Source organism: Mauremys reevesii, linkage group 18 (assembly GCF_016161935.1).
Source record: "Mauremys reevesii isolate NIE-2019 linkage group 18, ASM1616193v1, whole genome shotgun sequence".
NCBI lineage: Eukaryota > Metazoa > Chordata > Testudines > Geoemydidae > Mauremys > Mauremys reevesii.
In genome coordinates, this window is record NC_052640.1 from 30,107,932 (window position 1) to 30,130,821 (window position 22,890).

The following is a 22,890-nucleotide window of genomic DNA, read 5'->3' on the forward strand; positions in this document are numbered from 1 at the left end:
GGATACCATGTGGAACTTCAGCTTTATCATGAATTTGTTGAGTTCCCACAGGTCTAGGATAGCTCCGAGACCTCCCTTCGCCTTGGGGATTAGGAAATAGCGGGAGTAGAACCCCTTGCCCCTTTCGTCTTTTGGTATCTCCTCTATAGCTCCGATGGCGAGGAGCGTCCGCACTGCTTGCAAGAGGAATTGCTCGTGAGAGGGATCCCTGAAGAGGGACGAGGATGGAGGGTGGGAGGTGGGGGGCGAAATAAACTGGAGGTGGTACCCAAATTCTACCGTGCGTAGGACCCAACAATCTGAGGTTAGATGGGACCACGCAGGGAGGAAAAAGGAGAGGCGGTTGTAAAAGGGAGGGAACGGATCCTGGGTAATAACTGGTATGTTGTCCTCGGGCGTGCCTTCAAAAGTTCGGCTTTGGCCCCGCTGGTGGTTTAGAGGGACCCTGATTTTGGCCCCCTTGGGGCCCTGACTGACGCCTACGACCGCCTCGGCCATGCCTTCTGCCAAAGTCCTGTCTTTGTCTAGGTGCAGGGTAAGGGCGGTGGGGCTGGGGATGGAAAGGCCGGCGCTGAGTCACCAGCATGTGCATGCCGAGAGAGCGCATAGTGACCCTGCTGTCCTTTAGGCTTTGCAGCCTAGGGTCAGTTTTTTTTTTTTGGAGAACAGGCCTTTGCCATTGAAGGGCAAGTCCTGTATAGTATGCTGCAGCTCCGGGGGAAGGCCCGGACACCTGGAGCCATGAAATGCGCCTCATGGCAACATCCAAGGCCAGAGTCCTTCCAGGAGGGCAGCAAACTCTTGACGGGAGTCCTGAGGAAGCAACTCCGTAAATTTGCCCACCACCGTCCAGGTGTTGTAATTGTAGCGGCTAAGCAGGGCTTGCTGGTTTGCTATGCGGAGTTGCAGGGCCCCTGCCGAGTACACCTTACGGCCCAGTAAGTCCATTCGCCTAGCCTCCTTCGATTTAGGGGCTGGTGCCTGCTAACCATGGCGTTCCTTCTCATTAACGGACTGGACGACAAGGGAGCAAGGGGGAGGATGTACATATAGGTACTCGTACCCCCTGGAGGGTACCATGTACTTGCGTTCGACTCCCCTGGCCGCGGGCGGGATAGAGGCTGGAGACTGCCAGATGGTATCCGCATTGGCTTGGATCGTCCGAATGAACGGTAGGGCCACTCTAGGGGGGGCGCCAGCCGACAGAATGTCTACGACCGGATCCTCTACCTCCGAGACTTCCTCCACTTGGAGGTTCATATTGAGTGCCACCCGTCTCAGGAGGTCCTGATGGGCCCTCAAGTCGATTGGAGGAGGGCCCGAGGAGGATGTTCCTGAAACCACCCCATCTGGGGAGGAGGAAGAAGAAAGGCCGGGGACAAGCGGGTCCTGCGTGGGCTCGTGCTCCTGGACAACCTCCTGTTCCAGTGGGATCTGGGAGTCCGGTGGCAGAACCGGGGCTTCCTCCGTACTGGTTGGAGGGGGACGGCTAACTGTCGCCTCTGGCACCCGGTGCTCTGATGGAACAGAGCGGGATGGGATCACAGGGACGCCTTGGGCCTGGTGGTACGCCCAAGGTGTCCAGAATGACCACTGATGGGGGGCCAGGGTCCTGGGCCTGGGGCTCCTGGAAGACTCTAGTGGGCACATCCGAATCATGGTCCTGCGCGTATGAACTGCCCGCGTGGGACGACACTGATGCATGTCTGGAAGGCCATGGAGGAGCTGAAAAGCCCTGGGCAGAGAGTCTCCCTCTCTAGCTGGTGTTGCTCGACCGCGGCACCGGGGATCGGTACCGGGAGGCATACCGGTACCGGGAGCGAGATTGGGACCTGCGACCAGAGCGGTGCTGGGAGGTCGACCGAGATCTCGAGGCTCGAAGACAGGAGCAGCTACGAGAGTCACGGTGCCTAGAGCGGTGCCAGGAACTGGAGCAGTGCCGAGTGTACCGGGGCGGCGAACAGGACGCTGACCAGTGCCGCGAGTACGACCGGTACCGAAATGGAGAACGGTGCCGGGACTGCGAGCGGCATCGGGACCTGGATCTGCAATGGGACTGAGAGTGTCTGCGGGACCGCGATCGTGAATGGCGCCGCTCTGCGGTGCCGACGGAGGGTGGTCTGATCAAGGCAGGCTTGCCGATCGACTGTATAACCCGCACCGGCGGTGCCGGGGGTTGAGGCAGCGCAGACTCCGTCATTGCAATCAACTCCCTCGCCATGGAAAATGTCTCCGGCGTGGAGGGAATAGTGAGCTCAACCACGGCTCGCACCGGGAAGCTTTTGGGCACCAGACTCGATGGCTCTTGCGTGGCCGGAATCGACGGTGCCGATGTTGTCGGTGCCACGGCAGGTATCGGTGCTGGGCGGTCCGACTTAGTAGAGCGCTCGGGCTGCAGAGCAGGCGGTGCGGACGCAGCAGGAGTCTTGTGCCTCTTCGCCCTCGGGGAGAGGGATCGGTGCCGAGCGGACGTCGGTGCCGGCGATGGCTGGTGCCGAGAGGCCTTGGCGGTACCGGCGATCTGGTGCCAAGGGAGCGCTCCTTGAAGACTGTCCAGCGCTCGGTGCCGAGGGCGGAGGAGTAAGAGCTGCCTCCATCAGGAGCTGCTTGAGAGGAAAGTCCTGCTCTTTTTTTGTTCTCTGCTTAAAGGCCTTACAAATGCGGCACTTATCTGTTAGGTGAGATTCCCCGAGACACTTAAGACAGGAGTCGTGGGGATCTCCTGTCAGCATCGGCTTGTGACAGGTCGAGCACGGTTTGAAACCCGGTGAACCGGGCATAGGCCCCGGCACCGGGTGGGGGAAGGGGATAATCCCCAAACTCCTCTGAACTCTATACACTCACTATACTATAAACGAATAAAGTTAACTACAACTATATACACAAGAATTAACGAGAGAACTACGAGCAGCTAGGGAAGTGGAGGTCAGCTAAGCCGCGCTCCACTGTTCCAACGACCGACACGGGTGGTAAGAAGGAACTGAAGGGCCGTTGGGTCGGCAGGGGTATATATTCGGCGCTATAGCGGCGCCACTCCAGGGGGCGACCCAGCCGACCCACTGAGTGTTGCTAGGGTAAAAATCTTCCAACGAACGTGCACGCAGCGCGCGCACACCTAATTGGAATCGATATGAGCAAGCACTCGAAGAAGAATTATTATTTGTGGCCAGTATTCCTTAGTCTATTAAGCTTAGTTTGCATGTTTTGTTTTATTTGCTCAGTAATCTGCTTTGATCTGTTTGCTCTCTCTTATAATCACTTTAAATTTACCTTTTGTAGTTACAAACTTGTTTGTCTATTCCAAAATTCTGTTTGTGCAATTCATGCTTGGGGGGGCCCATAGCTGCGTATATCTTCCTCTACATTGAAGGAGGGAGCGATTTTATGAGCTCACACTGCATAGATCTCTCTACCATACAAGACAATATAATTTTGGGTTTACACTCCAGAGGGTGTGTGCACCAAAGTACAGGGCAATTCCCCGAGCTGAGTCCTCGCACACAGAGCTGACTGCAGACTGTGTGTGATTCTACAGCTGGGCATGTCCCTACCTGAGTATGTGCTGGAAGGGGGCTTGAGAGCCTGTCACAGCAGCACAGGGTAAGGGGAACCCAGGCTGGTGGGATAGGTGGGCTCAGTGGGACCCCAGCACATCAGTTGGCACCCGGAATGGGGGTCCAACGCGTCACAGCAGCCTTTAGCTGACAATTACTGCCAGAGATGCCATTATTCCCTGTTTATGACAGTCCGAGTCACTATAGATGAGGTCTGAATTACCCCCCTCCCTGCTATGTTGACACACAAGAGGGAAGGGGACTTCAGCACCTTGTAACGCAACAAGGAGCCCAGCTCCCCCCCACACACATCAGGGCCCTTCACTAAAGATACTGCTCATTTGAGACTCCTGTCTCATTCAGCCCTACTGTTCTTCCATGTCTATGGATGTTGTCACATACTAGCATCAGAGAGGCTGAGTCAGGAGGAGAGAGATTAGAGCCAGTTGAATATGCTAATGCCTGGACCCAAAAATCACTTCAAACTTCTTGCCTGGTTATCTGATCCTGCTTCTGGGGGTCCATCACATCTTTGGGTCTTGAGGCTCAGAGCATGGCTGGCTTTCCTGTACCCCAACTTTATACTCACAAAGATCTCACCCCCGCTTCATGCACAATCCACATCCAGCCAGGAATTCAGTCACAAAGACTGTCAGCCTCACAGATAACTGACAGCCAGCCATGTCTTACTGTATTGCAAAACCCAGACTTCATGTGTCCTCCCTCATGCAGCTGGGAATAACTATGGCTGGCACATAAGGGATTTGCATCGGCTCCAATTTCACAAAGGACTTAAGCACGTGCTTAAGTCACATGGAAGTCAATGGAACTTGAGCATGCGCTTAGCTACTTTCCTAAATGGGGTCTTAAAAAAATGGGGCAGGCGCAAAAAGATTCCCCCAGAACAGGCCCTCCCTTATACCAAGCCGTTGAAAGCTTGCTAGACTGAGCCGTAAGAACAGCAGCAAAGCACGCCAGCAAGCCTGGCCCAGTGAGCATTTGCTCAGGCTCACTGGAGCAGCACTCAGGGGAGTGGTCAGCAGGTGGTGCTCACATACTTGTTGGGGTACTTGCGGAAGATGTCCTTGATGACCACAATGGCTTCTTGCACCACATAATTGACTTTGGTCTGGATGAGGTCGAGCAGCGTGCTGACGCAGCGCTCTGCTGATTGCTGTTCAGAGAAGAGAGGAACGTGGTCAGTCAGCAGCAGAGGAGAACAGAGAGAACTGACAGCCCCACCAGGTAGTCCCACTGCATTTGGTGCATCCCCAGAGATGGAGTGAGAGTGGTACCAGCAGCAAGGCAGAGAGTTTCCGGGCACTGAAAGCAGAGGCACCTGTATCCCCTCGGACAGCTCCTGTACACACTAGAGGGACGCACACCTCATAGCTTGTTTCTACGGAGCTCTTCGCACATACCAGCTCCTTGTATCCTCCATCCCCTCCACAAGCTCACTGGGGGTCATCCTCCCATCCCCCTCTCTCGCAGAAACTCCCTGCAACTCCCCCCACCATGCTTCCTACTGCCAGGGGCTCTTATGCTCCCCATTTCCTCTCCCCCCCCACGCCAGAGGCTGTGGGCTCTCGCAATTAACCTTTTCCCCCATACCATTGCCCCCCATTCTCCCCGTTGACAGGGATTCTGTGTGCCCCCATTTCTCCCCTACACCCATGCCAGGGGTCAGCACTGTCTGAGCTCCCTGCATTTCTCCTCACTTCCAGGTTTCCACTTTTTCCCTCCACCCACACGGTCTTCATCTCTCTGTCACTCCAGGTCTCTGCTTCCCTCCCATACTTCTGTGAAACTCAGTGCTCCCATATTCACCATCATGATACAACTATGAGGTAATTGTGATGCATCTTGTACAAAGTGTGTCATGTGAGGCATCAATGGAAAAGTTATTGTTTGCTGAATATGATTATCCCATTTGTGTGCACATATCACTTTTGTATCTGGAGTTATGAATACTGACTATGCATCTGTATTGCAAATGTGCTTGCTCCTGGATAACCCCCACAAGTTAGTTTACATCTAGTCTAGTCAGCACATTGTAAATGGACTAGTCAAGATAACGGCCTACCAACAAAAACAATAGGCTATGCCTAGATGCTGGAAGTAAGGGTGTTGGGGCACTGCCACACCCCCTGGCTTGAAGCGGTTGCCATTATATAAAGGGTTTACAGTTTGGTTCAATAGCTCTCAGCACCCTCACTATAAACACTATGGCCCCTTCGATCGACAACTATAAAAATTGTTCCAGTGCCCCTGAGGCCATGGGGAAAGCTTATCCTCATCTGATGGGCTTTCCTGTGAACACTTTAGTCGTAGCAGCCATTACTCATATACCCACTGATCGAAGGATACAAGGGCATGTGATATTGGACTCCATCTTGTGCCTGTACTTTTCCACTAACTGTGTTGAGGATTCTGCTTGGAACAAAAGTTCCCTCCACATGGAAGAAGCTATAAAAGGGGGAAGTGACACCACCACTGGGCCTCACTGCCCCTACAACTCAACACCTGGAAACACCTCAGGAACAAAAACTGAACTGGGGAAGGTGGCCCCAGGCAGGAGAGAAGGAATCCCAGCCTGTGTATGAAAGATCTGCAAACTGCCTGTACCATCAAGGTGAGACACTGCTTGATTCAAATACTGTCTAGTATATAGCACTTTGATTGTTATTTTGTTTATTTCTTAGGTAACCAACTTTGAGCTGTACGCTATTACTTTAACCACTTACAATCTTCCTGTAGTTAATACATCTGTTTTATACTTTTTACCTAAAATAGCATGGTGTTTGAAGTGCAAAAGGAAATCTGCTCAGTAACAGGAGCTGGTGCATTGTCCTCTCCACACTGAGGGAGGGAGGGGCGGACTGGGTAATAAACTTACTCTGGTCAGGGCAAGACAGTACAGCTCTGGGGTCACAGGCTAGGGGCTGAAGCCTCTCTATTGTTGTGTGACTGGCAAAGGCATTTGTGTAACTGCAGCTGGGTGTGTCCCTGCCTTTGTAAATGCTTGTGTGAGTGCAGGACCAGGAGAGGTCTGCAAGTTGTCAGAGTATCTCAGTGACTAAGGGAGCCCAGTCTGGTGAGACAGAAGGCTCAGCATTACCCCAATTCCAGGTTGCACTCCGGGGAAGTCCATCACAACTTCCCAGACTCCCTGCCCGCCATTTTCTTGCGGATCCTTGCTCCCCACCCTCCCATCACTAAGTCCCTGTTCTGTTAAAAATCCAAAATTTCAGGGAGCAGTCTAGGGAAACTGATCAGAAACAGTGTTCCAAAGTTATCACCCAACAGATACATGCCAACAAGTTAAGTGTAGGGCCTTGCTTTGCTATGGCAGCGACTCCAGCCACATGAGGCAGAGCACTATGCTAATGACACAAACAAGCAGAGCGTGTCCTGATCACTAGCAGGCAAACTCATTTTAAACAGGAGTACTTGTGGCACCTTAAAGACTAACAAATTTGTTAGTAGTCTTTAAGCCAAGTACTTTTTTTTTTTTTTTTATAGACTAACACGCTACTGCTGCCCTGACCTGTCATTTTAAACAGTTGCCCTATCTACGGGGAAAGAATATTAATCTTTTCTTCATCTCCCTTCTAACACAAAATTTAAGCCCGAGCCACATAACATGTTGCCTATATGCAGCACTTACCAATAAATGATGTAGCCTGTTCATTTCTCATTTTTCTGTGCCAGTAGAGGCTTCTTGCCCTGACTACCACAATGGTGATGGAAGACTCTGAAGTCTGCCAGACGTCTATGTTAAAGGCAGGGGCTGGGAGTCTATAATTTTAATTAACCTTGTTCATCTGGATCATGGTGATAAGAAACGCTAGCTACCACTTAAGTCAACCGCAAGGGGAAAGTTCAACAGCAGAGCCAAATATTGCACATGGTAAGAAGCCCAGCTCGGAAGAGGATCTCTCAGCTGCAGAATGATGGGATTTGTGTAGAGAGAGCTCCAAACAGGGATAAGTAGGTTCTCACTCAGACTCACACACCCACAGTGGATTTGAGTGAGGGAAGGCCAAATTAGCTGCAGTTACGCCTTGTTTAACAGTTTATTTCCAACACGGCTAGGTTGCGATCGCCAAGCTATTTCTCTAATTTGCTTTAGAGTATTTGGCATTAATACACAATTTTACATCTGTCAAATCCAATTCATCCTGAATTTGTCTATAAATAGGTGGCTTGGAGACAACACAAAGCCATGGGGAAGGGCCGTCTGGAATTTCAGGAAGGTTCAATAGTCCTTTCCTCCAAATTACTCCTGAGTGGGAACACCCAAGTGAAGGCTTAACTTAATCCCAAGACTCCTACAGTCTCTCAACAAGACAGACTGTTAATCATTTGCTTCACTGAAAAAGCTTATAAATACCTATTTCCCTGTCTGGTCTGTCGCAAGCAATAACCACGGGGCAAAAGGCCCAAGGGATACAGCAGTACTAGAGCAGAAGCCTTGACAATTGAGACCAGTGAGTGGATGGATTAAATCAATTCCATGCCGCTCGCTAGAAATACTGATGGAAATCTCTCTCATGGAACAACTGCAGTCCCATCTCTCTCGAGCTTGCCTCAGCACTGAGAAAGCAAAAGCAGAGATTCCTCTAGATCTTGTTCCTTGAGGCTACAAGTGCTTAGCACTTCGAATGGAAGAGAGGACGTATGGAATCAGTCATGGGACGATTAATTCAATCCAAATGTGAAGTTACACCTTTTTGCACCCTACTTCTGAATCTGGCCTCCTGCGGTTAGGACACGACTAAACACAGCACATGAGGAACAGTTGATGTGTGAGGGCACATCTAGAGGAACCATGTATGAAGATCACCCTTTCCCTCTCCCCCAGCTGGTGTAGCTTTGGTTTGTTAAGCAGCTCAGGCTTGAATTTCTTGTTAAACGAAAGAGGCTTCTCCTTGTCATGCTGGCCAATGCATCCTGCCACTCACCTCAACCTTGATGGCACAGCGGCCAATGGCTCGGACTGCCTTCCTCACAAAGTCAACATCCACTTCTGTCGCATACTCCTTCAGTTCAGCAAGCACCTGCCAGAGAGGGCAAAAAGGTGAGCCCTGTCCTGCCAGGAAGGAGTCACTGGAGCAGATGCCCCTGCCCTTTGGCAGTAGAGGGCCAGGATCCCTCAAAAGGGATGTGATAATGGGCTCCTAAACATCCACAGGCTCAGGCTGACAAAACATTCTTGACAGCATCGTGGTCTGCTGGCTTCATAGAGACACAGTTTGCCAATATTCTGAAGAGCTACACATCCTTAGTATCTCATTAGCCACAATATTGATGAGCTGAGGTGAAGTAAAACCCTCGCAGAATGCGAACCAGATACGGCTGCTTGACAAGGCTCCCCGTCGGTGTTTAATGCTGGCTGAAAGCAGGGAAGCTTGCAGTGCTACTCTTAGGCAATGGAATGACACTGAGGTAAGGAAGCACATGCTACTGAGGTATGCATGCGCATAGGCAGGGCGCAGGTGTAAAGCAGAAATTTCCACCTCTCCCACTGTGCTGATGCTGATATGGGAGGTGAAGTGAGAGAGAAAGGGGATCTGGGATGCTGGATCCTTCTAGAACTTGCATAGCTCTCTCAGCAGGCACCGGTCTGTAGAGAAGGCTGGAAGGCAGCAATGCTAGAGAACTCAGCCCCCACCCCTGAAACTGGTGCTGGACAAAGGGACTTTTACCAGAAGGCCAGTCCAGCCCTTCTCAGGGCCAAGAGAGGGTTCTGCCCTTAGTCCAGGCCAGTTTAAATATCGCCAACCCCAGCGTTTCTATCACTGCCCTTGGGAGACTAGTCCCCAGTCTAAGGCCTGGAGCCAAAGACTGCACTGTTCCATTGGCTTCAGTGGGCTTCGGTCCAGACCCTAACAGAGCTCTCCATTACGAAATTCCCACCCCCCACTAGTAATGTTGTTAACTCCTCGGTTTAAATTTCACCCAGTCACCACCCCCTTCCCCCATTTCACTGGCCAGAACAGGTCTTCTAGTCACAATTTACACCTTTCAGGTACTTGCAGATTGTTACACCAGGCCAAAGAGTGACAGTGGGGAACAACCTTCCCACAGCCTGCCCCATCCAGCAGGCACAAAGTGGGCTGGATCCCCTGGAGAGGAGGGCTGACCTGAGCAATGTTGGCCTGGGAAGCCAGGCGGATCATGATGTCCAGCTTCTCCAGTTTAACGTAGATGGGGTCATTGTACTTCACAAAAAACACTTTCATCTCATGCTTCAGGATTTCAGGCCTGGAGGGGGAGACAGGCAGTGTTAAATGACACTCAAACTCTCTACATTTTATCATGTGAACCAGCAAAGAGCCATTTTAAAATCCAGTGCTGATTCCCCCCTCCCCGCATGTATTGAGGATGTCCGACGTGCACCTGTGTCAACATAACTGCTTCCAGAACCCCATAAACGGGGAGTGATTCGGTGTTAGCCGCATGCTGCTCCTCATCACCATTCCCTCAACTTTCCAAGTCTGAAGCAGCACACCTAGCTTGGATGGGAACATGGGATTTGCTAGATCAGGTCATTCATCTTTCAGGACCAATATCCTGCTTCTGGCAGAGGCAGAACCTGAATCTTTTGAGGTAAGTGACTCCTTCTCCCTTCTAATGCAGCTAGCTGCATTGTACAATGCTGTACATGTGGGAGGGAGGCAGAAAGAGAAATATGCCCCGACCTCTGCAATCATCTGATGTCCTGAGACATAAAATTGATTCCCTTTTGAGTTAGCTAGAAGCATTGGTCACATGCTGGAGTGTAGAGAGGGCTGAAGAATTGACCAAGACCTTGTGACAGAGGATCTTAACCACAGATGGCTGCACAATAAAGCTTCCTGAAAGCCTTGAGAAGCACAGCACCCACCACAGGGAGAGTCCGATCTAGCTGGCCACTAGCAGGGCCGCCCAGATGATTTAGGGGGCCTGGGGTCTTCGGCGGCGGGGGGCCCCCCGCTTCGGCGGCAATTCAGCAGTGGGGGGGGGGGGCCTTCCGCTCCGGGACCCACCGCCAAAGTGCACCAAAGACCCGCGGCGTGGCCCCCCGCCGCCAAATTGCTGCCAAAGACCCGGAGCGGAAAAAGCTCCGGGGGCCCGGGCCCCGCGAGAGTTTTCCGGGGCCCCCAGAGCGAGTGAAGGACCCTGCTCCAGGGGCCCCGAAAAACTCTCATGGGGGCCCCTGCGGGGACCGGGGCAAATTGCCCCACTTGCCCCCCCGGGCGGCCCTGGCCACTAGGCTTTACCGCAGTATCAGTACTAATGAACAGCACGGAGCAGGGCTGGGAGGAGTATCACAATTGGGGGAAAAAACAGCTATAAGTTTAGAGATAGTTAATACAATTCCCCCCTCTCCTTCCCCAACACACTTTTCTTGACAACAACAGGGTTATTTCTGCAGTAGCAGCTGCTTCTGGGGCTTGCACAAGGCAACATGAAAGGGCTGAGGATATAAAACTCTTGGGGACCTGTACGGCCACCATTACCATAGCATCTGAGCTCAATCTTTAGGCCTTGTCTACATTACAGAGTTTTGTCAACAAAAGCTATGCCAACATACAGCAACTGCTTTAATTAAACTGCTGTTGCATGTCTACACTACACTCCTTGTGTCAGCAGAGCACATCCATACTAGCAGCTCTTACATTGACACAGAGAGCAGTGCACTCTGGGTAACTATCCCACTGTGCAACTGGTTGTACAGCGCTTTGGGAAGGGTTTGCAATGCATCATGGGGCAGGTACAGCATCACATGATGCAGATTTCTGAATCCCATCATTCCATGGGCATCCTACTAGATTGCTTTGCCAGCTGCTTTTCAACTGCTGTGTGGGGTGGGGAAAGTGTGCGACAGGGTGCGTGTGTAAGTATGTGGGGGAGAGACCGAGTACATGTGTGTTGCGGGAGAGTGAGTCCAGACAGCAGCCAGAAACAACCAATCCTGAGGCGGGGGAGGGGACACCCACCCTCATATCAGCCCCTGCCTCTACACAGCTTGACAGTCTCTCAGTCCTCACCCCCGAGCAGCAGCAGCCTGCTCTGCCTGCCGCTTTGTTCCTAGTGCTGGGGAGAACCGGATTCTACATTAATGGTTCTGCGATTCCCTCCCAGTTCTCCCACATCCTCCTCAGCCCACAGACCAACGTAGTCCAGGCAGAGTTCAGAACAGTGAGCAGAATGGTCACAGTGGGCATTGTGGGATACTGGGGGAGGCCAGTTACAGTGACACAAGGAATGGCAGCATCTACACTGATGCTTTCTCGCTTTAACTTTGCTGCCAAAAGCTCTATGCCTCTCACTGAGGTGGTTTTATTTTGTAGGCAAACCAGGAGAGTTTTGCTGCAAAAAGTAGCATTGTAGTGTATGCACCCTCCACTGGTTTTGTCAGCAAAAGGCAGACAAGGCCTTAGAGTATTTATGCGCACTCCTGAGGTGGAGACGTGCTATTAACCCTATTGCACTGATGGGGAATCCAGGCACAGAGACTGCGACTTGCCAGGTCTGTGAATTTGAAGCCAGGTCTCCTGAGTGCTAGCCTGGTACCCTAACCACTAGACCATCAGTCCTCTCCAAACTGAGAATGGGACTGGCTTTTAGTTTAACTACCTATTAGCTGACCTACCTTTCTCAGTTCTATTTGCTCTCCACTTCCAGAAGAAGCTTCTAATTTCAACATGCAATAATGGCAAGGAAAGAAATGTACAGATCTGATCTGGACTCTCCCTTAACCACTGGCAGACAGAAAAGACGGTTACTCACCTGTAGTAACTGTTGTTCTTCGAGATGTGTTGCTCCAATCCATTCCAGTTAGGTGTGCGCGCGTGCAGCTTCTCTTCTCCTTTTTTTTTCCCCCCAACCGGGCCGGCTGGGGCGCCCCCCTGGGCGCGGCGCCCGCTATGGCGTATATATATACCCCAGCCCCGTCCCCGCCTCTCTCTTTCTTTCGCTACCGACTCTGGGGGGGGGAAGGAGGGGGTCTGGAATGGATTGGACACATCTCGACATCTCGAAGAACACCAGTGTTCTTCTGCTTTTTTCTTCTGATTTCTTCTCAGTTTCCAGTTAGTTAGGTGAACTTCCCTGAATGGCGGTGGCCGGAGAGTGGGAGTGAGTAAAAAAGAGTGAAACCGCGGCCGCGCTGCCTGCCGGCATCTGCGTCTGCGCTAGACTGCTGCGAGGGTGGGACGTGGACCGAGCGAAGCAGGTGGAGATGCTGCAGATGAAGGGGGAGGACGGGCAGATGGAAGGAGGCGGCGGTGAAGGGCGTGCGCGTTCGCGCGAGGCGGTGAGAGCAGGAGTGAGCATCACGAGCTGGCATCGTAGCATGACCCGATGCAATTGGGTCACCCAGGAGGCGGTGACTGGAGCTTTCAGAGACTGGCTCGCTGGCGCGATCATGCTGCGCCGATGAAGAAGAGGGCGCGCCGAAGCGCGCCTTGTCCGCGCCGAGGCCCACGGCGCCCGAGAGGGGTGCGCCGGCTGGGCGCGAGGGCGGGGGGGGTGGAAGGGGAAAGGAGAAGAAGTCCTGATAAGGGAGAGGGGGGAAGGCCGTGTGGGCAGGAAGGCTGCACCTTATGGGGGGGGAGGGAAGTAAGGGAGGGAAGGCGTCGCACAAGGCGGGATCAGACTCTCGATGCCGCTGCCATGGAAACCTCAGGGCTGAGTGATATGAGAGAAGCAGAGGGCAGGGAGAGAGTGGCCGGAAGAGAGGGAGAGGGAGAGAGGAGAGGACGAGGGTTCAGGTCTGGGGTCGGGAGCGGCGCAGGTCCCAGCGGGGGCAGGGCCGGCGCCGGGCGGTCAGCGCGGGAAGACCATCGGATTGGGAAGCGGGAGACCCCACGGCCCCGGAGACCCCACCGCCCCCTCCGCCGGAAAGGACCTCGGCGTGGACTCTCAAAGAAGAACCGCACCACCAAGGTAGGTGGGGTAGTGATGGGTACCACAGATGGTTCCTGAGGGGTAAGGTGTAGTCCAGGAGCCTAGTGATGGCCACCCACAGCCAGGAAAGCGAAGGCTTTCTCTGTTTTCACAGAGGAGCGGCTTTGGGTGGAAGGCTTTATGCTCTGCTCGGCTGCTTGCTTTCTCTCTTCTCACAGGAACTGCTGCAGATTGAGAGATGTGGGGAACAGAGAGAGAAGTCAGGTGGTGGAGTGTGAGTCTGTGGGGTCCTGATGGGAGGTCCGGCCGAGGAGGGAGTGATGGGGGCCGAACGGAGAGGGTGTCGAGCAGGGGGTACCGAGCAGCAGGCTGCCAGGCTGCCGGAGCAGGGATCCCACTGGTGCGTCGCTCCGCAGGCTGGGAAGGCATAGAGCGGAGGAAGGAAAGGGGAGGGAAGGAGCAGGAGGGGGAGCGAGAGAGGATGGAGAGGGCGGTGGAGGAAGGGAAGGGAGCTGGCAGAGTGAGGCAGGGCCCTGAGAGGAAACAGAGAGTGCCCCGGGGAGAAGGCACCTCTGGAGAAAAAACCCCCACCCCCACCCCGGAACGTGGACCCACCACGTGAGAGAAAGCGCCCTGCTGAGGAGGGAGAGAAACGAGGACGGAGCGCTCTGGAAGAAGAGCCTGCCAGGTGGACGGGGGGGTGAAAAGAGGTGAGGAGAGAGGGGAAGGCCTCCAGGCAGAGGGGAAGCAGAGGGGGACGAAGCTGTTGTTCCTGTCGGGTTGTAGTGTTGTGTTGTTGTGCTGTTTCACTCCTGCAGGCTCACCCGTTGGCGTGACAATGTCCGGCGGCGGAGGACATGTCCGTGGAGCTGATGAGCGGGCTCGCGGGGCGACTGCGAGAGCGCGAAGCCAGCGGGCTGGGGTCCCCCAGGAGGAAGGTCCCCAGGTGAGCCCGTGGCCCGGCCAACCGAGTGCCCCCCGAAGCGACGCCGAGGAGCCCGAGGCGATCTCCGGGTGCGGCCACCAGGGGAGGGATTCGAGGGGAAGACACCTCGACCGTGACCGCAATGTCGTCTCCATGTCCGTGGCGACCCACCGGCGGTCGCCACGACGCGAGCAGCGGACGGTGAGGCGCCGGCGGCGTGTGCAGCGACGGGTGGAGACGGGCGTGCGATGACGATGGGATGCCCCGACGAGGCGCCGGAGGCATGCGCGCATGGCCGCCAGTCGGAAAGTGAGGAGGAGGAGGATGAGGTGCGAGATCGCTCCATTGCCAGGCCCACCCGAGAGCGCCAATGAATTCCACGAGTGTGCCGAGATCGCAGGCTGACTTCAGCGCACCAGACAGGAGCAGGGGCAGACAAGCAGGAGGAGACAGAGGGACGCCATTTGTGAACCTGTCGCTGGAACGCCCTGCGCGACGACCCCCAGGATCCCCGTCCATCCACCAAGTGGTACATGATCTGTCGCTGCCTGTGGGAATCTGCTGCTACCACTGCTGCATCTGTGCACTGCCACCTACCCGACCACCACTGCGTGGAAAGGTAACACAACCAACTGCAGAACTAAGTTGCGCCTGTGAGGGTAAGAAAGGGCATGGAAGCGTGAAGTAGGGGGAAACATGTCAGAAACAGGTCGCATGTCGCAAAAATCCAGACCGGATGAGGGTGACTATCAGAGATGGGATCCAGGTATGGGAAGTGAGTCCCCTTGTGCTAAGGGACTTGTTCAGCTGCCAGAGCTCCCAGAAAGGAAGCTAGGGAAGGATAGAATCTTAATAAAAGAATGAACTGAATCCTGGAATGCCTGGCCTGGACGGAGGAAAATCTGCCCTCACTGTGGCCCTCCTTCTGGAGAGTGGCACATGGACCCCTCCTGAAGAGGGGGAGGGGAGTGAGGGAGGAGAGGGGGGGTGGGAAGAGGGGTGTGGGTGGAGGAAGGAGGGAGGGTGAAGGGGCAGGATGGAAGGGTCCATGAGTCTCCAGAGAAACTGATGACTGAGGAAAACGAGCGGCGGAGAAATAGGATGAGAGTTTGAAAGGAAGGGGGAGGAGGAGTCCCAGAGGCGGATGGGAGAGCCCGCCCGGCCCCCGGAAGAGGCGCCCCTGCTGCCGGCTGCAGGAAGGAAGGGCGCTGTTGCCCGCTGGGGCCGCCGCAGGTGTCCGCGACGCCTGGACGCGCGGACGGGGTCGCTGCTGCGCGAAGACCTGACGCGGCTGCCGGGGCCTGTTGCGGAAAGACGGAGCCCGCGAGGCACCGTGCCGGCGGCGCGGCGATCTGCCGCCAAGGTTCCGCTGCTCGTCGCGATCCTTTCGTATCGTCTGCTCGCGAATTGTCGGTTTTTTCTCGTAGCACGTGTAGAATGGCAGCGTGTACTGCACTGTGCAGAGGAGTGTGAGCGTAGCAGATGTGAGAATGAGATGCATTGTCACCCCCCGCCGTCGAGCCCCCGCCGCGCGAGTCCGGACGCAGAGGTGAGGGGCGCTCGGGACTCAGCGCGAGAGCTCGCTTCCTCCTCGAGCATCCTGGCGGAAAGTTGCGGGAAGAGTGCGCGATGTGAAGATGTCAGTATTTGCCAGGGATGTCAAGATGTACAACATGCCAGGAGGCCCATTTTGTTTTCATTGCCTTTGCGCCACAGCGCCCGCGCCCTCGCCAGCGCCCCATCCTCTGGCCCCTTTGGTTGATCCCCGCGCGGCGGTGGATCTGGCCGCCGGCCGAGTCCCGTTTGAGTACGTACTCACAGCGCGAGAGCCGTGCCCGCTGAGCGTCCGGCTGTACCCGCGCGGGGCTGGGGATGGGTCGCCTACCCCTGCGCCAGGGGGGCGCCTGCACGGGGTGGTTGAGCTCGTGGCAGCCTCGCGGCGCACTGCTCTTCACGCACACGTGGCACACGCACACTGGTGTTCCTCCACATCCTCCTGTTACCGGGAACTAGGTCTCCCGGCCACTGACCTCCGGACTCTGTCACTCTGCGCCCGAATCAATGGGGGCGGTCCACTGGGGTCCCAGGGCACCGCTGGCCTTGGGTCAAGCGCCACGAGCTTGGCCGGGGGGAGGCTCGGAGGCCGTCAGGCGCGCATTGCGCGGCCATGGCGGCGAGGGAGGCCGCCACCCGCAGGCGCCTCCAGCGCAGGGCTGAGGGGGGGCTGAGCTGCGGCGCGACTGCAGGGCGCGGCGGCGAGGTCCGCGCCGGGCGGCCGGGGGGATGGCGCTCGCCCCGGGCCGCGTGCCGGGCAGCGCCTCGCGGGACCTTGATGATGCTGAGGGCAGGGCACACCCCAGGCACCCAGGCACGCCGGGATGGGGGCGGGGGTTGGGCACGGCTGAGCCGGGCGGGGCCGGCCCCGAGGCCAGGCTGCCGCCGCGCGCGGGGCGCGGCCGCGGGCCGGTGCCCGGCCGAGGGCGAGGCGATACCGCCGGACGACTGGGCAGCGGCCCGTCCGCGTCCGGGTGCCGGGAGAGACTCGACGCCGGGCCGCGAGGCCGGGGGACGGCCCGGTGCCGAGGGAGCGGGGCAGACCGGGGGCGTGACGGCGGCGCGCGAGGCGCGGCGGGCGGCGGTGGCGGGGACCTCGACCCGTGCCGGCGGCGGGAGGGTACGGATGACGACGGGGGACCGGGGCGGGACCGACGCGCGCGAAGATGACGATGGGTACGATGGTCCGACGGCGACGCGACCGGCGGGCGGGCGCGGCGAGCCAGTCGGACGCGAGGCGCGGTGCCGGGCGGCTCGACCGGCTGGGATGGTGAGCGGAACGGGTGTCGAAGCGCTCGCCGACCGAGGAGGGGCCGCCCGCCCGCCCGGGGCGGGGTGCCGGAAGAGCCGACGGCCCGCTCCGCGGCGCCGCGGTGCCCGCGGGGACGGGGGGGGCCCGGCGGGCGGGCCCGCCCCGCGGCGCGCCGGCCGGGACGGCGCGGGGCGGCGCTCCCGGCGGGCACGACTGGGGCGCGGTCGGCCGGGCGGCGGCCGGGCGCGGGCGGCGCCGCTCGGCAGCTGGGAGCGAGGCGCCTTTGAGCGCAGCACGCTGGGCACGCTGGCTGACGGCCGGCGAGCGGTTTCGCGCGGTGCGCTGAGCGGGGCGCGTCTCGGTGCCGGGGCGGTGCCGGGGGCGCCGGGTGCGCCGGTGGGGGGCGGTGCCGAGGAGCGGCGCGGGCGGTGCGCGGCTGGTGCGAGCGGCCGGGTGTGCGGCAGTGCGCTCGGCCTTCCCTATGTAAGGTGGCGGCTGGTGCTGCCCGCGGCTTGGCGGGCGCGTCCGTGCGCGCCAGTCGGTTGGGCGACGCTCTCGCACGCGCGAGCTCCCGAGCACGCATAGGCTTGCGCACACAGCGCACGAGGCAAGCACACAGGGCGACGGGCCGGCAAGCCGCACTGGCGAGAAAGCGCAGGGAATTGAGGTGCAGGAGCCGGGGAAGCCTAGCCCCGTAAGAGCGACTAGGACAACTAAACTATACCTACAACTAACTATAACACTAAAAAACACTACAAAAGACTAACTATAATAAAGAAAGACTATATATAGGCTATAAGAACTGGAGAACAGTTCAAGAAGGAAGGAGCTATATAGAGCACCGGGCAAGGAGAAGGAGGCGGAGGGCCGGGAGGCGGTAGAGCGGCGCCACCCCGGCCGGGCCCGGCGGCCCCAGCCGGCGCCCCCGGCGGGGCGGGGAAAAGAACCGGGGCGCGGGCTGCTAGCGCGTATCAGGGAAAAAGTGCCGCGGCGCCGAGCCACCGGACAGAACTCACCATCTAGGTATGGTTTACATTGGCTGGTTAGTCTTGTAGAACTTGTAAGGAAGACGCTGTCTACGTATCTTAGCCTGTAATGCCCAATTGGGCATAGGCAGATTTTAGAAGTTGCATGACACAGGAAAGGGCCCTTTTAGGTATTCCTTTATATGAAAAGGAACAGCTGCATTTTAAAGAGCAACACAAAAATGATTTTTTCCAACGTCATTAGACACATTTGATAACAAAAAGAATTTTACAGTTGTATCATGTACAGCATAAAGCGTGAGAAGGCAACCAATAGTACACACTTCACTTGGAGGGTGACGCTTGTCTCTAAAGATATAGCTACACTGCAATCACAGGGCGTCATTAGAGCTTGTTTAGACCTAGCTTTGATCTGGCTAGTTCAGGTACCAGCGCAGCGAAGCCATGACAGCGTGTGCTTTAGTGACTTCGCTGCTCCAGGCCCCGAGCTTGGCTATGCCCCCGTGAGCTGCAATGGCATCCTGTGATGGCAGTGTAGACAAACCCTTAGTTTCTAGTCCATTTCATTTCTTGATTCACAGAATCTCCGAGATTCCAACTCTGCCGAGGGAAGAGGGAGGATTCTATTGGGATTTAAAGCAAGCCCATGTCAACGATTCTCATCGCTAGGGGTTCGGAAAGCTCACGCTGTACATCTGTAACTCAACTATCACAACGGGGCTGGGCCACATATATTAGGTTCTGCTGTGTAGCTTCCAAAGTAGATTGGATTCATGGCATTAGATTGCTGGGTGGTTAAGGCCCGACTGATGAGGTCTGAGCAGGGAGAGGGGTTTGCCTGAGGCCAGCCAGGCCTGGCATGGAGGAGCTGACTATGCCTCCCTACCCATCAGCATTAGACGGCTGCATCTCACCTCTTTTGCACGATGAGGTTGATGTTGCGGAGAGCCACGTACTGCAGCTCAGGCTCTGCCGAGAGCAATGTGACCAGAGGAGGAGCCAATTTCTTCAACAGGGTGCCATAATAATCCAGGTCCTTCGACAGCATCTCCATGAACTTCATCAGCACTTTCACTGCCGACAGGACCACGGCAGAGTTGGCATGGGACAGCCGGGGCGTCACCCGTTCACAGATGCTGAGAGGGATGTGGGGAGAAGGGAGAAGAAAGGCAAATGCAAAGTAACTGGATAGAAAAGAGTTTTAACCCTTAAGGCAAACATTGCTAGTACCACCAAGGTTACAAGCTTGTGCCAGTATTTGGTTCAACTAGGGACTGCTTTCAACCATCTCTTTCATGCTCCGCTGTCCTGAAAGTAATCTGGGCTCACAGGACTGCTGGAGGGGCAAACCGAACAATGGATCAGTGATAGGGTCCCAATCTTGAACCCTCCTTGCCAGTGCTGGTGAACTAACTCAGCCGGCAAAGAAAAGTATCTCATGCCACTTCTGAGCCAGCACCTCGAGGTGACCTGGAAGCCAAAATAGACTCAGGAAGAAGCAGAGTCAAGGTCTCCTTGATAGAACAGTGGATCCTCAGATGAAGAACAGGAAGGGATATGCCCCAGAGCACTAGTGATACTTGCTCCTTGCACTGGCCGGGGTATATAAACCAAAAAAGATGTTTTGGGGTCTCACTGGAGGGATGTGGTCTATATGGTCTAGTCATTTAAAGAAGTGTATAGGTCCCATGTAGCTTACAAGTCATTGGCCAATCAGCCTGATTTCTGATCCCTAATGTCCAGATACCACAGCAACCCAATAGCGGGATCCCTAGCCCCTCCCCCCCCCACCTCTGGGCCTCCCAACAGCAGGAGCCACAGCCCCTCCCTCCACCACCTCTGGGCCTCCCAACAACAGGAGCCACAGCCCCTCCCCCCACCCCCTCCTCACCTCTGGGCCTCCCGGTCATCCTTGGGCATGTAGTTAGCCAGACAGTCCAGGATGAAGATCTGGCCCCACTCTGTGCACTCATTCAGGGCCGTCAGCAGCTTGTTAATAGACTGGGGGTTCAGGTCCAGCAGGTTACTGCTTGGGTGAGACTCTGCTATTTCCGAAAGGGCTGCTACCGCATTAGCCACCACCTGAGAGAGGACAGGCAGGCAATTAACATCCATGTTGCACGTCTAACACCTTCCCATTCATAGTCACATACATGCAAGGAGGCAGTATTGCCTGGGGGATAGCAGATGGGGACCTGGGTGTCAGGAAACCCAGGTTCTATTTCTGGCTCTGCCAGGAGCTACCCGTGTTACTGCGGGTAACGTCTGTGCCCAGGTTCCTCCTTCCACAAGCCAGGGGGCTTATCCACCTCTGTAAGCCCTTCGGTCGCCTCAGCAAAGACACTAAGACTTGCAGAGCATTATTGTGGCTTGGAACAGCTACTGGCACTCCAGGGCGACCCACAAGGCAACCAAGAACACCGCACACTGCCAGGGAACCACAGCTCTTTGACCAAACGCTCGCTGGACAAGACATTTGAAAACCCTACATGAAAAAGCTTTAAGACACATGCTCCTCCGTGACTCTATCAGTGGCCTCACCACCACACCAGCCACAAGCAATTTCTTAACACTACCACCAACCTCGGCTGCAGGGAAAAGTCAACTAGGGATAGGAAGAAGGGGCTCAGAACTGCATGGAACAGAACCTGAGCCCCCCAGCTCCCTGAAAACAGACATACATTCTTGCCAACAGCACCTCTCAGAGACTCCAAATGACAACTGAGTGCCAAGCCCCTCACACAAATAATTAAACATACAGGAGACAGGAGAGTAATTACTGTTAGCATGGTGCTGTGGCCCACATGGGAACCTCTTTAAATATTCAGTGTGTGCTGGTGAAGTGAAGCTAGTCAGACCCAGCCCTTCACTCTGGAGCTTGGAAGATGGGATCCTCCATTATTCAGACACTGACCACAACAGTGGTCCCTAAACACAGAACCACCATTAATCTCCTTTGAAGCCATTGGCTCCTTGCCTGCGAGGTCTGCACAGCAATGCAGCTGCTTAACTGGGTGGGTGGTAAGAGTTGATGGGCAGCAGAGAGAGGGGCGAGGGAGGCATGGTGGTTAGTAGGGTTTGAAATACTCTCCAGCCCCAAAGTCAGGGTTTTCTTTTAGAGGAGGGGGGAGATAAGGGGAAGGGGGCAAGTCCACAAGTTATCAAGGATGTGACGAGCCTCCCCTGAACCTGTAACACAGCGAGAGATGTTACAAAGCTACCTGTGTTGCAGAGTTATTCGCTCACTTCTGAGTCCCCAGTTGCTGGCTAGCAGTAGCATTGGATTTTGGCATCAGTGCTGTGCTAGAGACCAGAACAGGGCTTGGCCATCAGCTAAAAACTAATCTGCTCATCCAGGCTTGAAAGAAAAAAAACTTAAGGGGGAATTGTTTGTACCTACAGGCCAAACAGACTTGTCAATGCATTTCAGTGACACAAAAGTGCTTCTTGACTTTCTGCTGTAGTGCTCCCTTCAGGGCACAGGGGTTTGGAGAGAACAAGCAGGTTTGTTCCTCCATTAGGCCCTTCTGATTGCTGCGGTCAAAGTAATCCTGGCAGAGCAGAGAGGGAGGACACTGCACTCAGAGCTGGAAATGCTGCCAAGGGCTGATTGTGAGGAGAGAACCCAAATCCTTGGCATTGATGGGGAGCTCTGACGTAATGCTGCAGGCCTAGCTGCTGCCAAGTCCCCTCCACAAGAGGAAGCTCTATGTGGATGTTACATGGTTCTCCTCTTCGGTAAGTAGTACATCTGCCTACCTTTCATCTCAGCAGGATCCTAGAACTATATACAGGCAGCCACCTCTGGGCTAGAGAGCAGCAGCCAAATGGTCTGAAGCAGAGATGGGGAGGGAAATTTTGGCCAGTTAAGGCTAATTGCTACCCATAAGTGCAAAGCAGAGCAGACAGGCCCTTGATTGTAAAGGTTTCAGTCAAGACAGTCACAGCTTCCAAAGGACGAATGGTTAAACTGACCTAGACAGGATTCCAAATCGTGGCTCCAGATTCCCTAGATGTTTCAGGGCCAAGGCTCACTAAGCCATCCTGACTGGTATCCAGAACCCCAAAGCACGTTATGAACTAAGAGCCACTGAGCTCATAAAGGAACTGGTGAAATGCAGCCACCATTTTATGCCAGAGTCATTACACCAGAGCTTCCATTTCCCAAAAGCCTAATTTCCTGGATGGCAGCTCAATGGTAACTGAACCCTTGCAAAGAATAGAGGCTAGAGCCACCAGATCACACGTAAGCGCTCTCCCCCGCCTCTTTACCTAGCCACAGAAGAGACAAGCTTCTCTTGAGGGGTGTGGAGATGGAAGCAGCAGGGAAATCTAAGGAAAGAAGAAAGCGTAGCCCTGTGAGGCACAAGGAAGGAACTGACAGGCAGGAGGAGCCCCGCTGGCAGAGTGGGAGGAGACTGACTTTGACATATCCATAGCTTTTACAAGAATGCTCCTAAGACTAAGCACATCTCTTGCCTAGTGCCAGTGCTCCATGCAGTTGCTCTGACAGATTGAAAAGGCATCAGACACAGGCAGGATTGTTCCAGTATTGCTCCCCTTTTGTCAGGCACTGCAACTATTCATGGCCACTGGTCACCTGTTGGGTTTTAGTCAAGGTGGCTGTGTTGGTGGCAATGACTACCCAGAAAGCAGTACCGGCATCAGAACCATTTCTGCACCATCAGCAGAGTTCTGTGACACAAGCCTTCACCCCTGTCC

General features: G+C 55.4%; 1 protein-coding gene across 3 annotated transcripts in view; it reads right to left on the reverse strand.

Annotated features, from left to right (window-relative positions):
- AP1B1 (adaptor related protein complex 1 subunit beta 1) overlaps positions 1-22,890 on the reverse strand; it is a 79,684-nt gene that overhangs the window by 23,733 nt on the left and 33,061 nt on the right. For all 3 annotated transcript variants that reach the window (XM_039504968.1, XM_039504967.1, XM_039504966.1), the window contains exons 6-10: positions 20,060-20,250; positions 19,083-19,304; positions 9,701-9,821; positions 8,519-8,614; positions 4,613-4,728 (exon numbers count right to left, since the gene is read on the reverse strand). In XM_039504968.1, the coding sequence (XP_039360902.1) occupies positions 4,613-4,728; positions 8,519-8,614; positions 9,701-9,821; positions 19,083-19,304; positions 20,060-20,250 (746 nt within the window). The remainder of the gene's footprint in view (positions 1-4,612; positions 4,729-8,518; positions 8,615-9,700; positions 9,822-19,082; positions 19,305-20,059; positions 20,251-22,890) is intronic.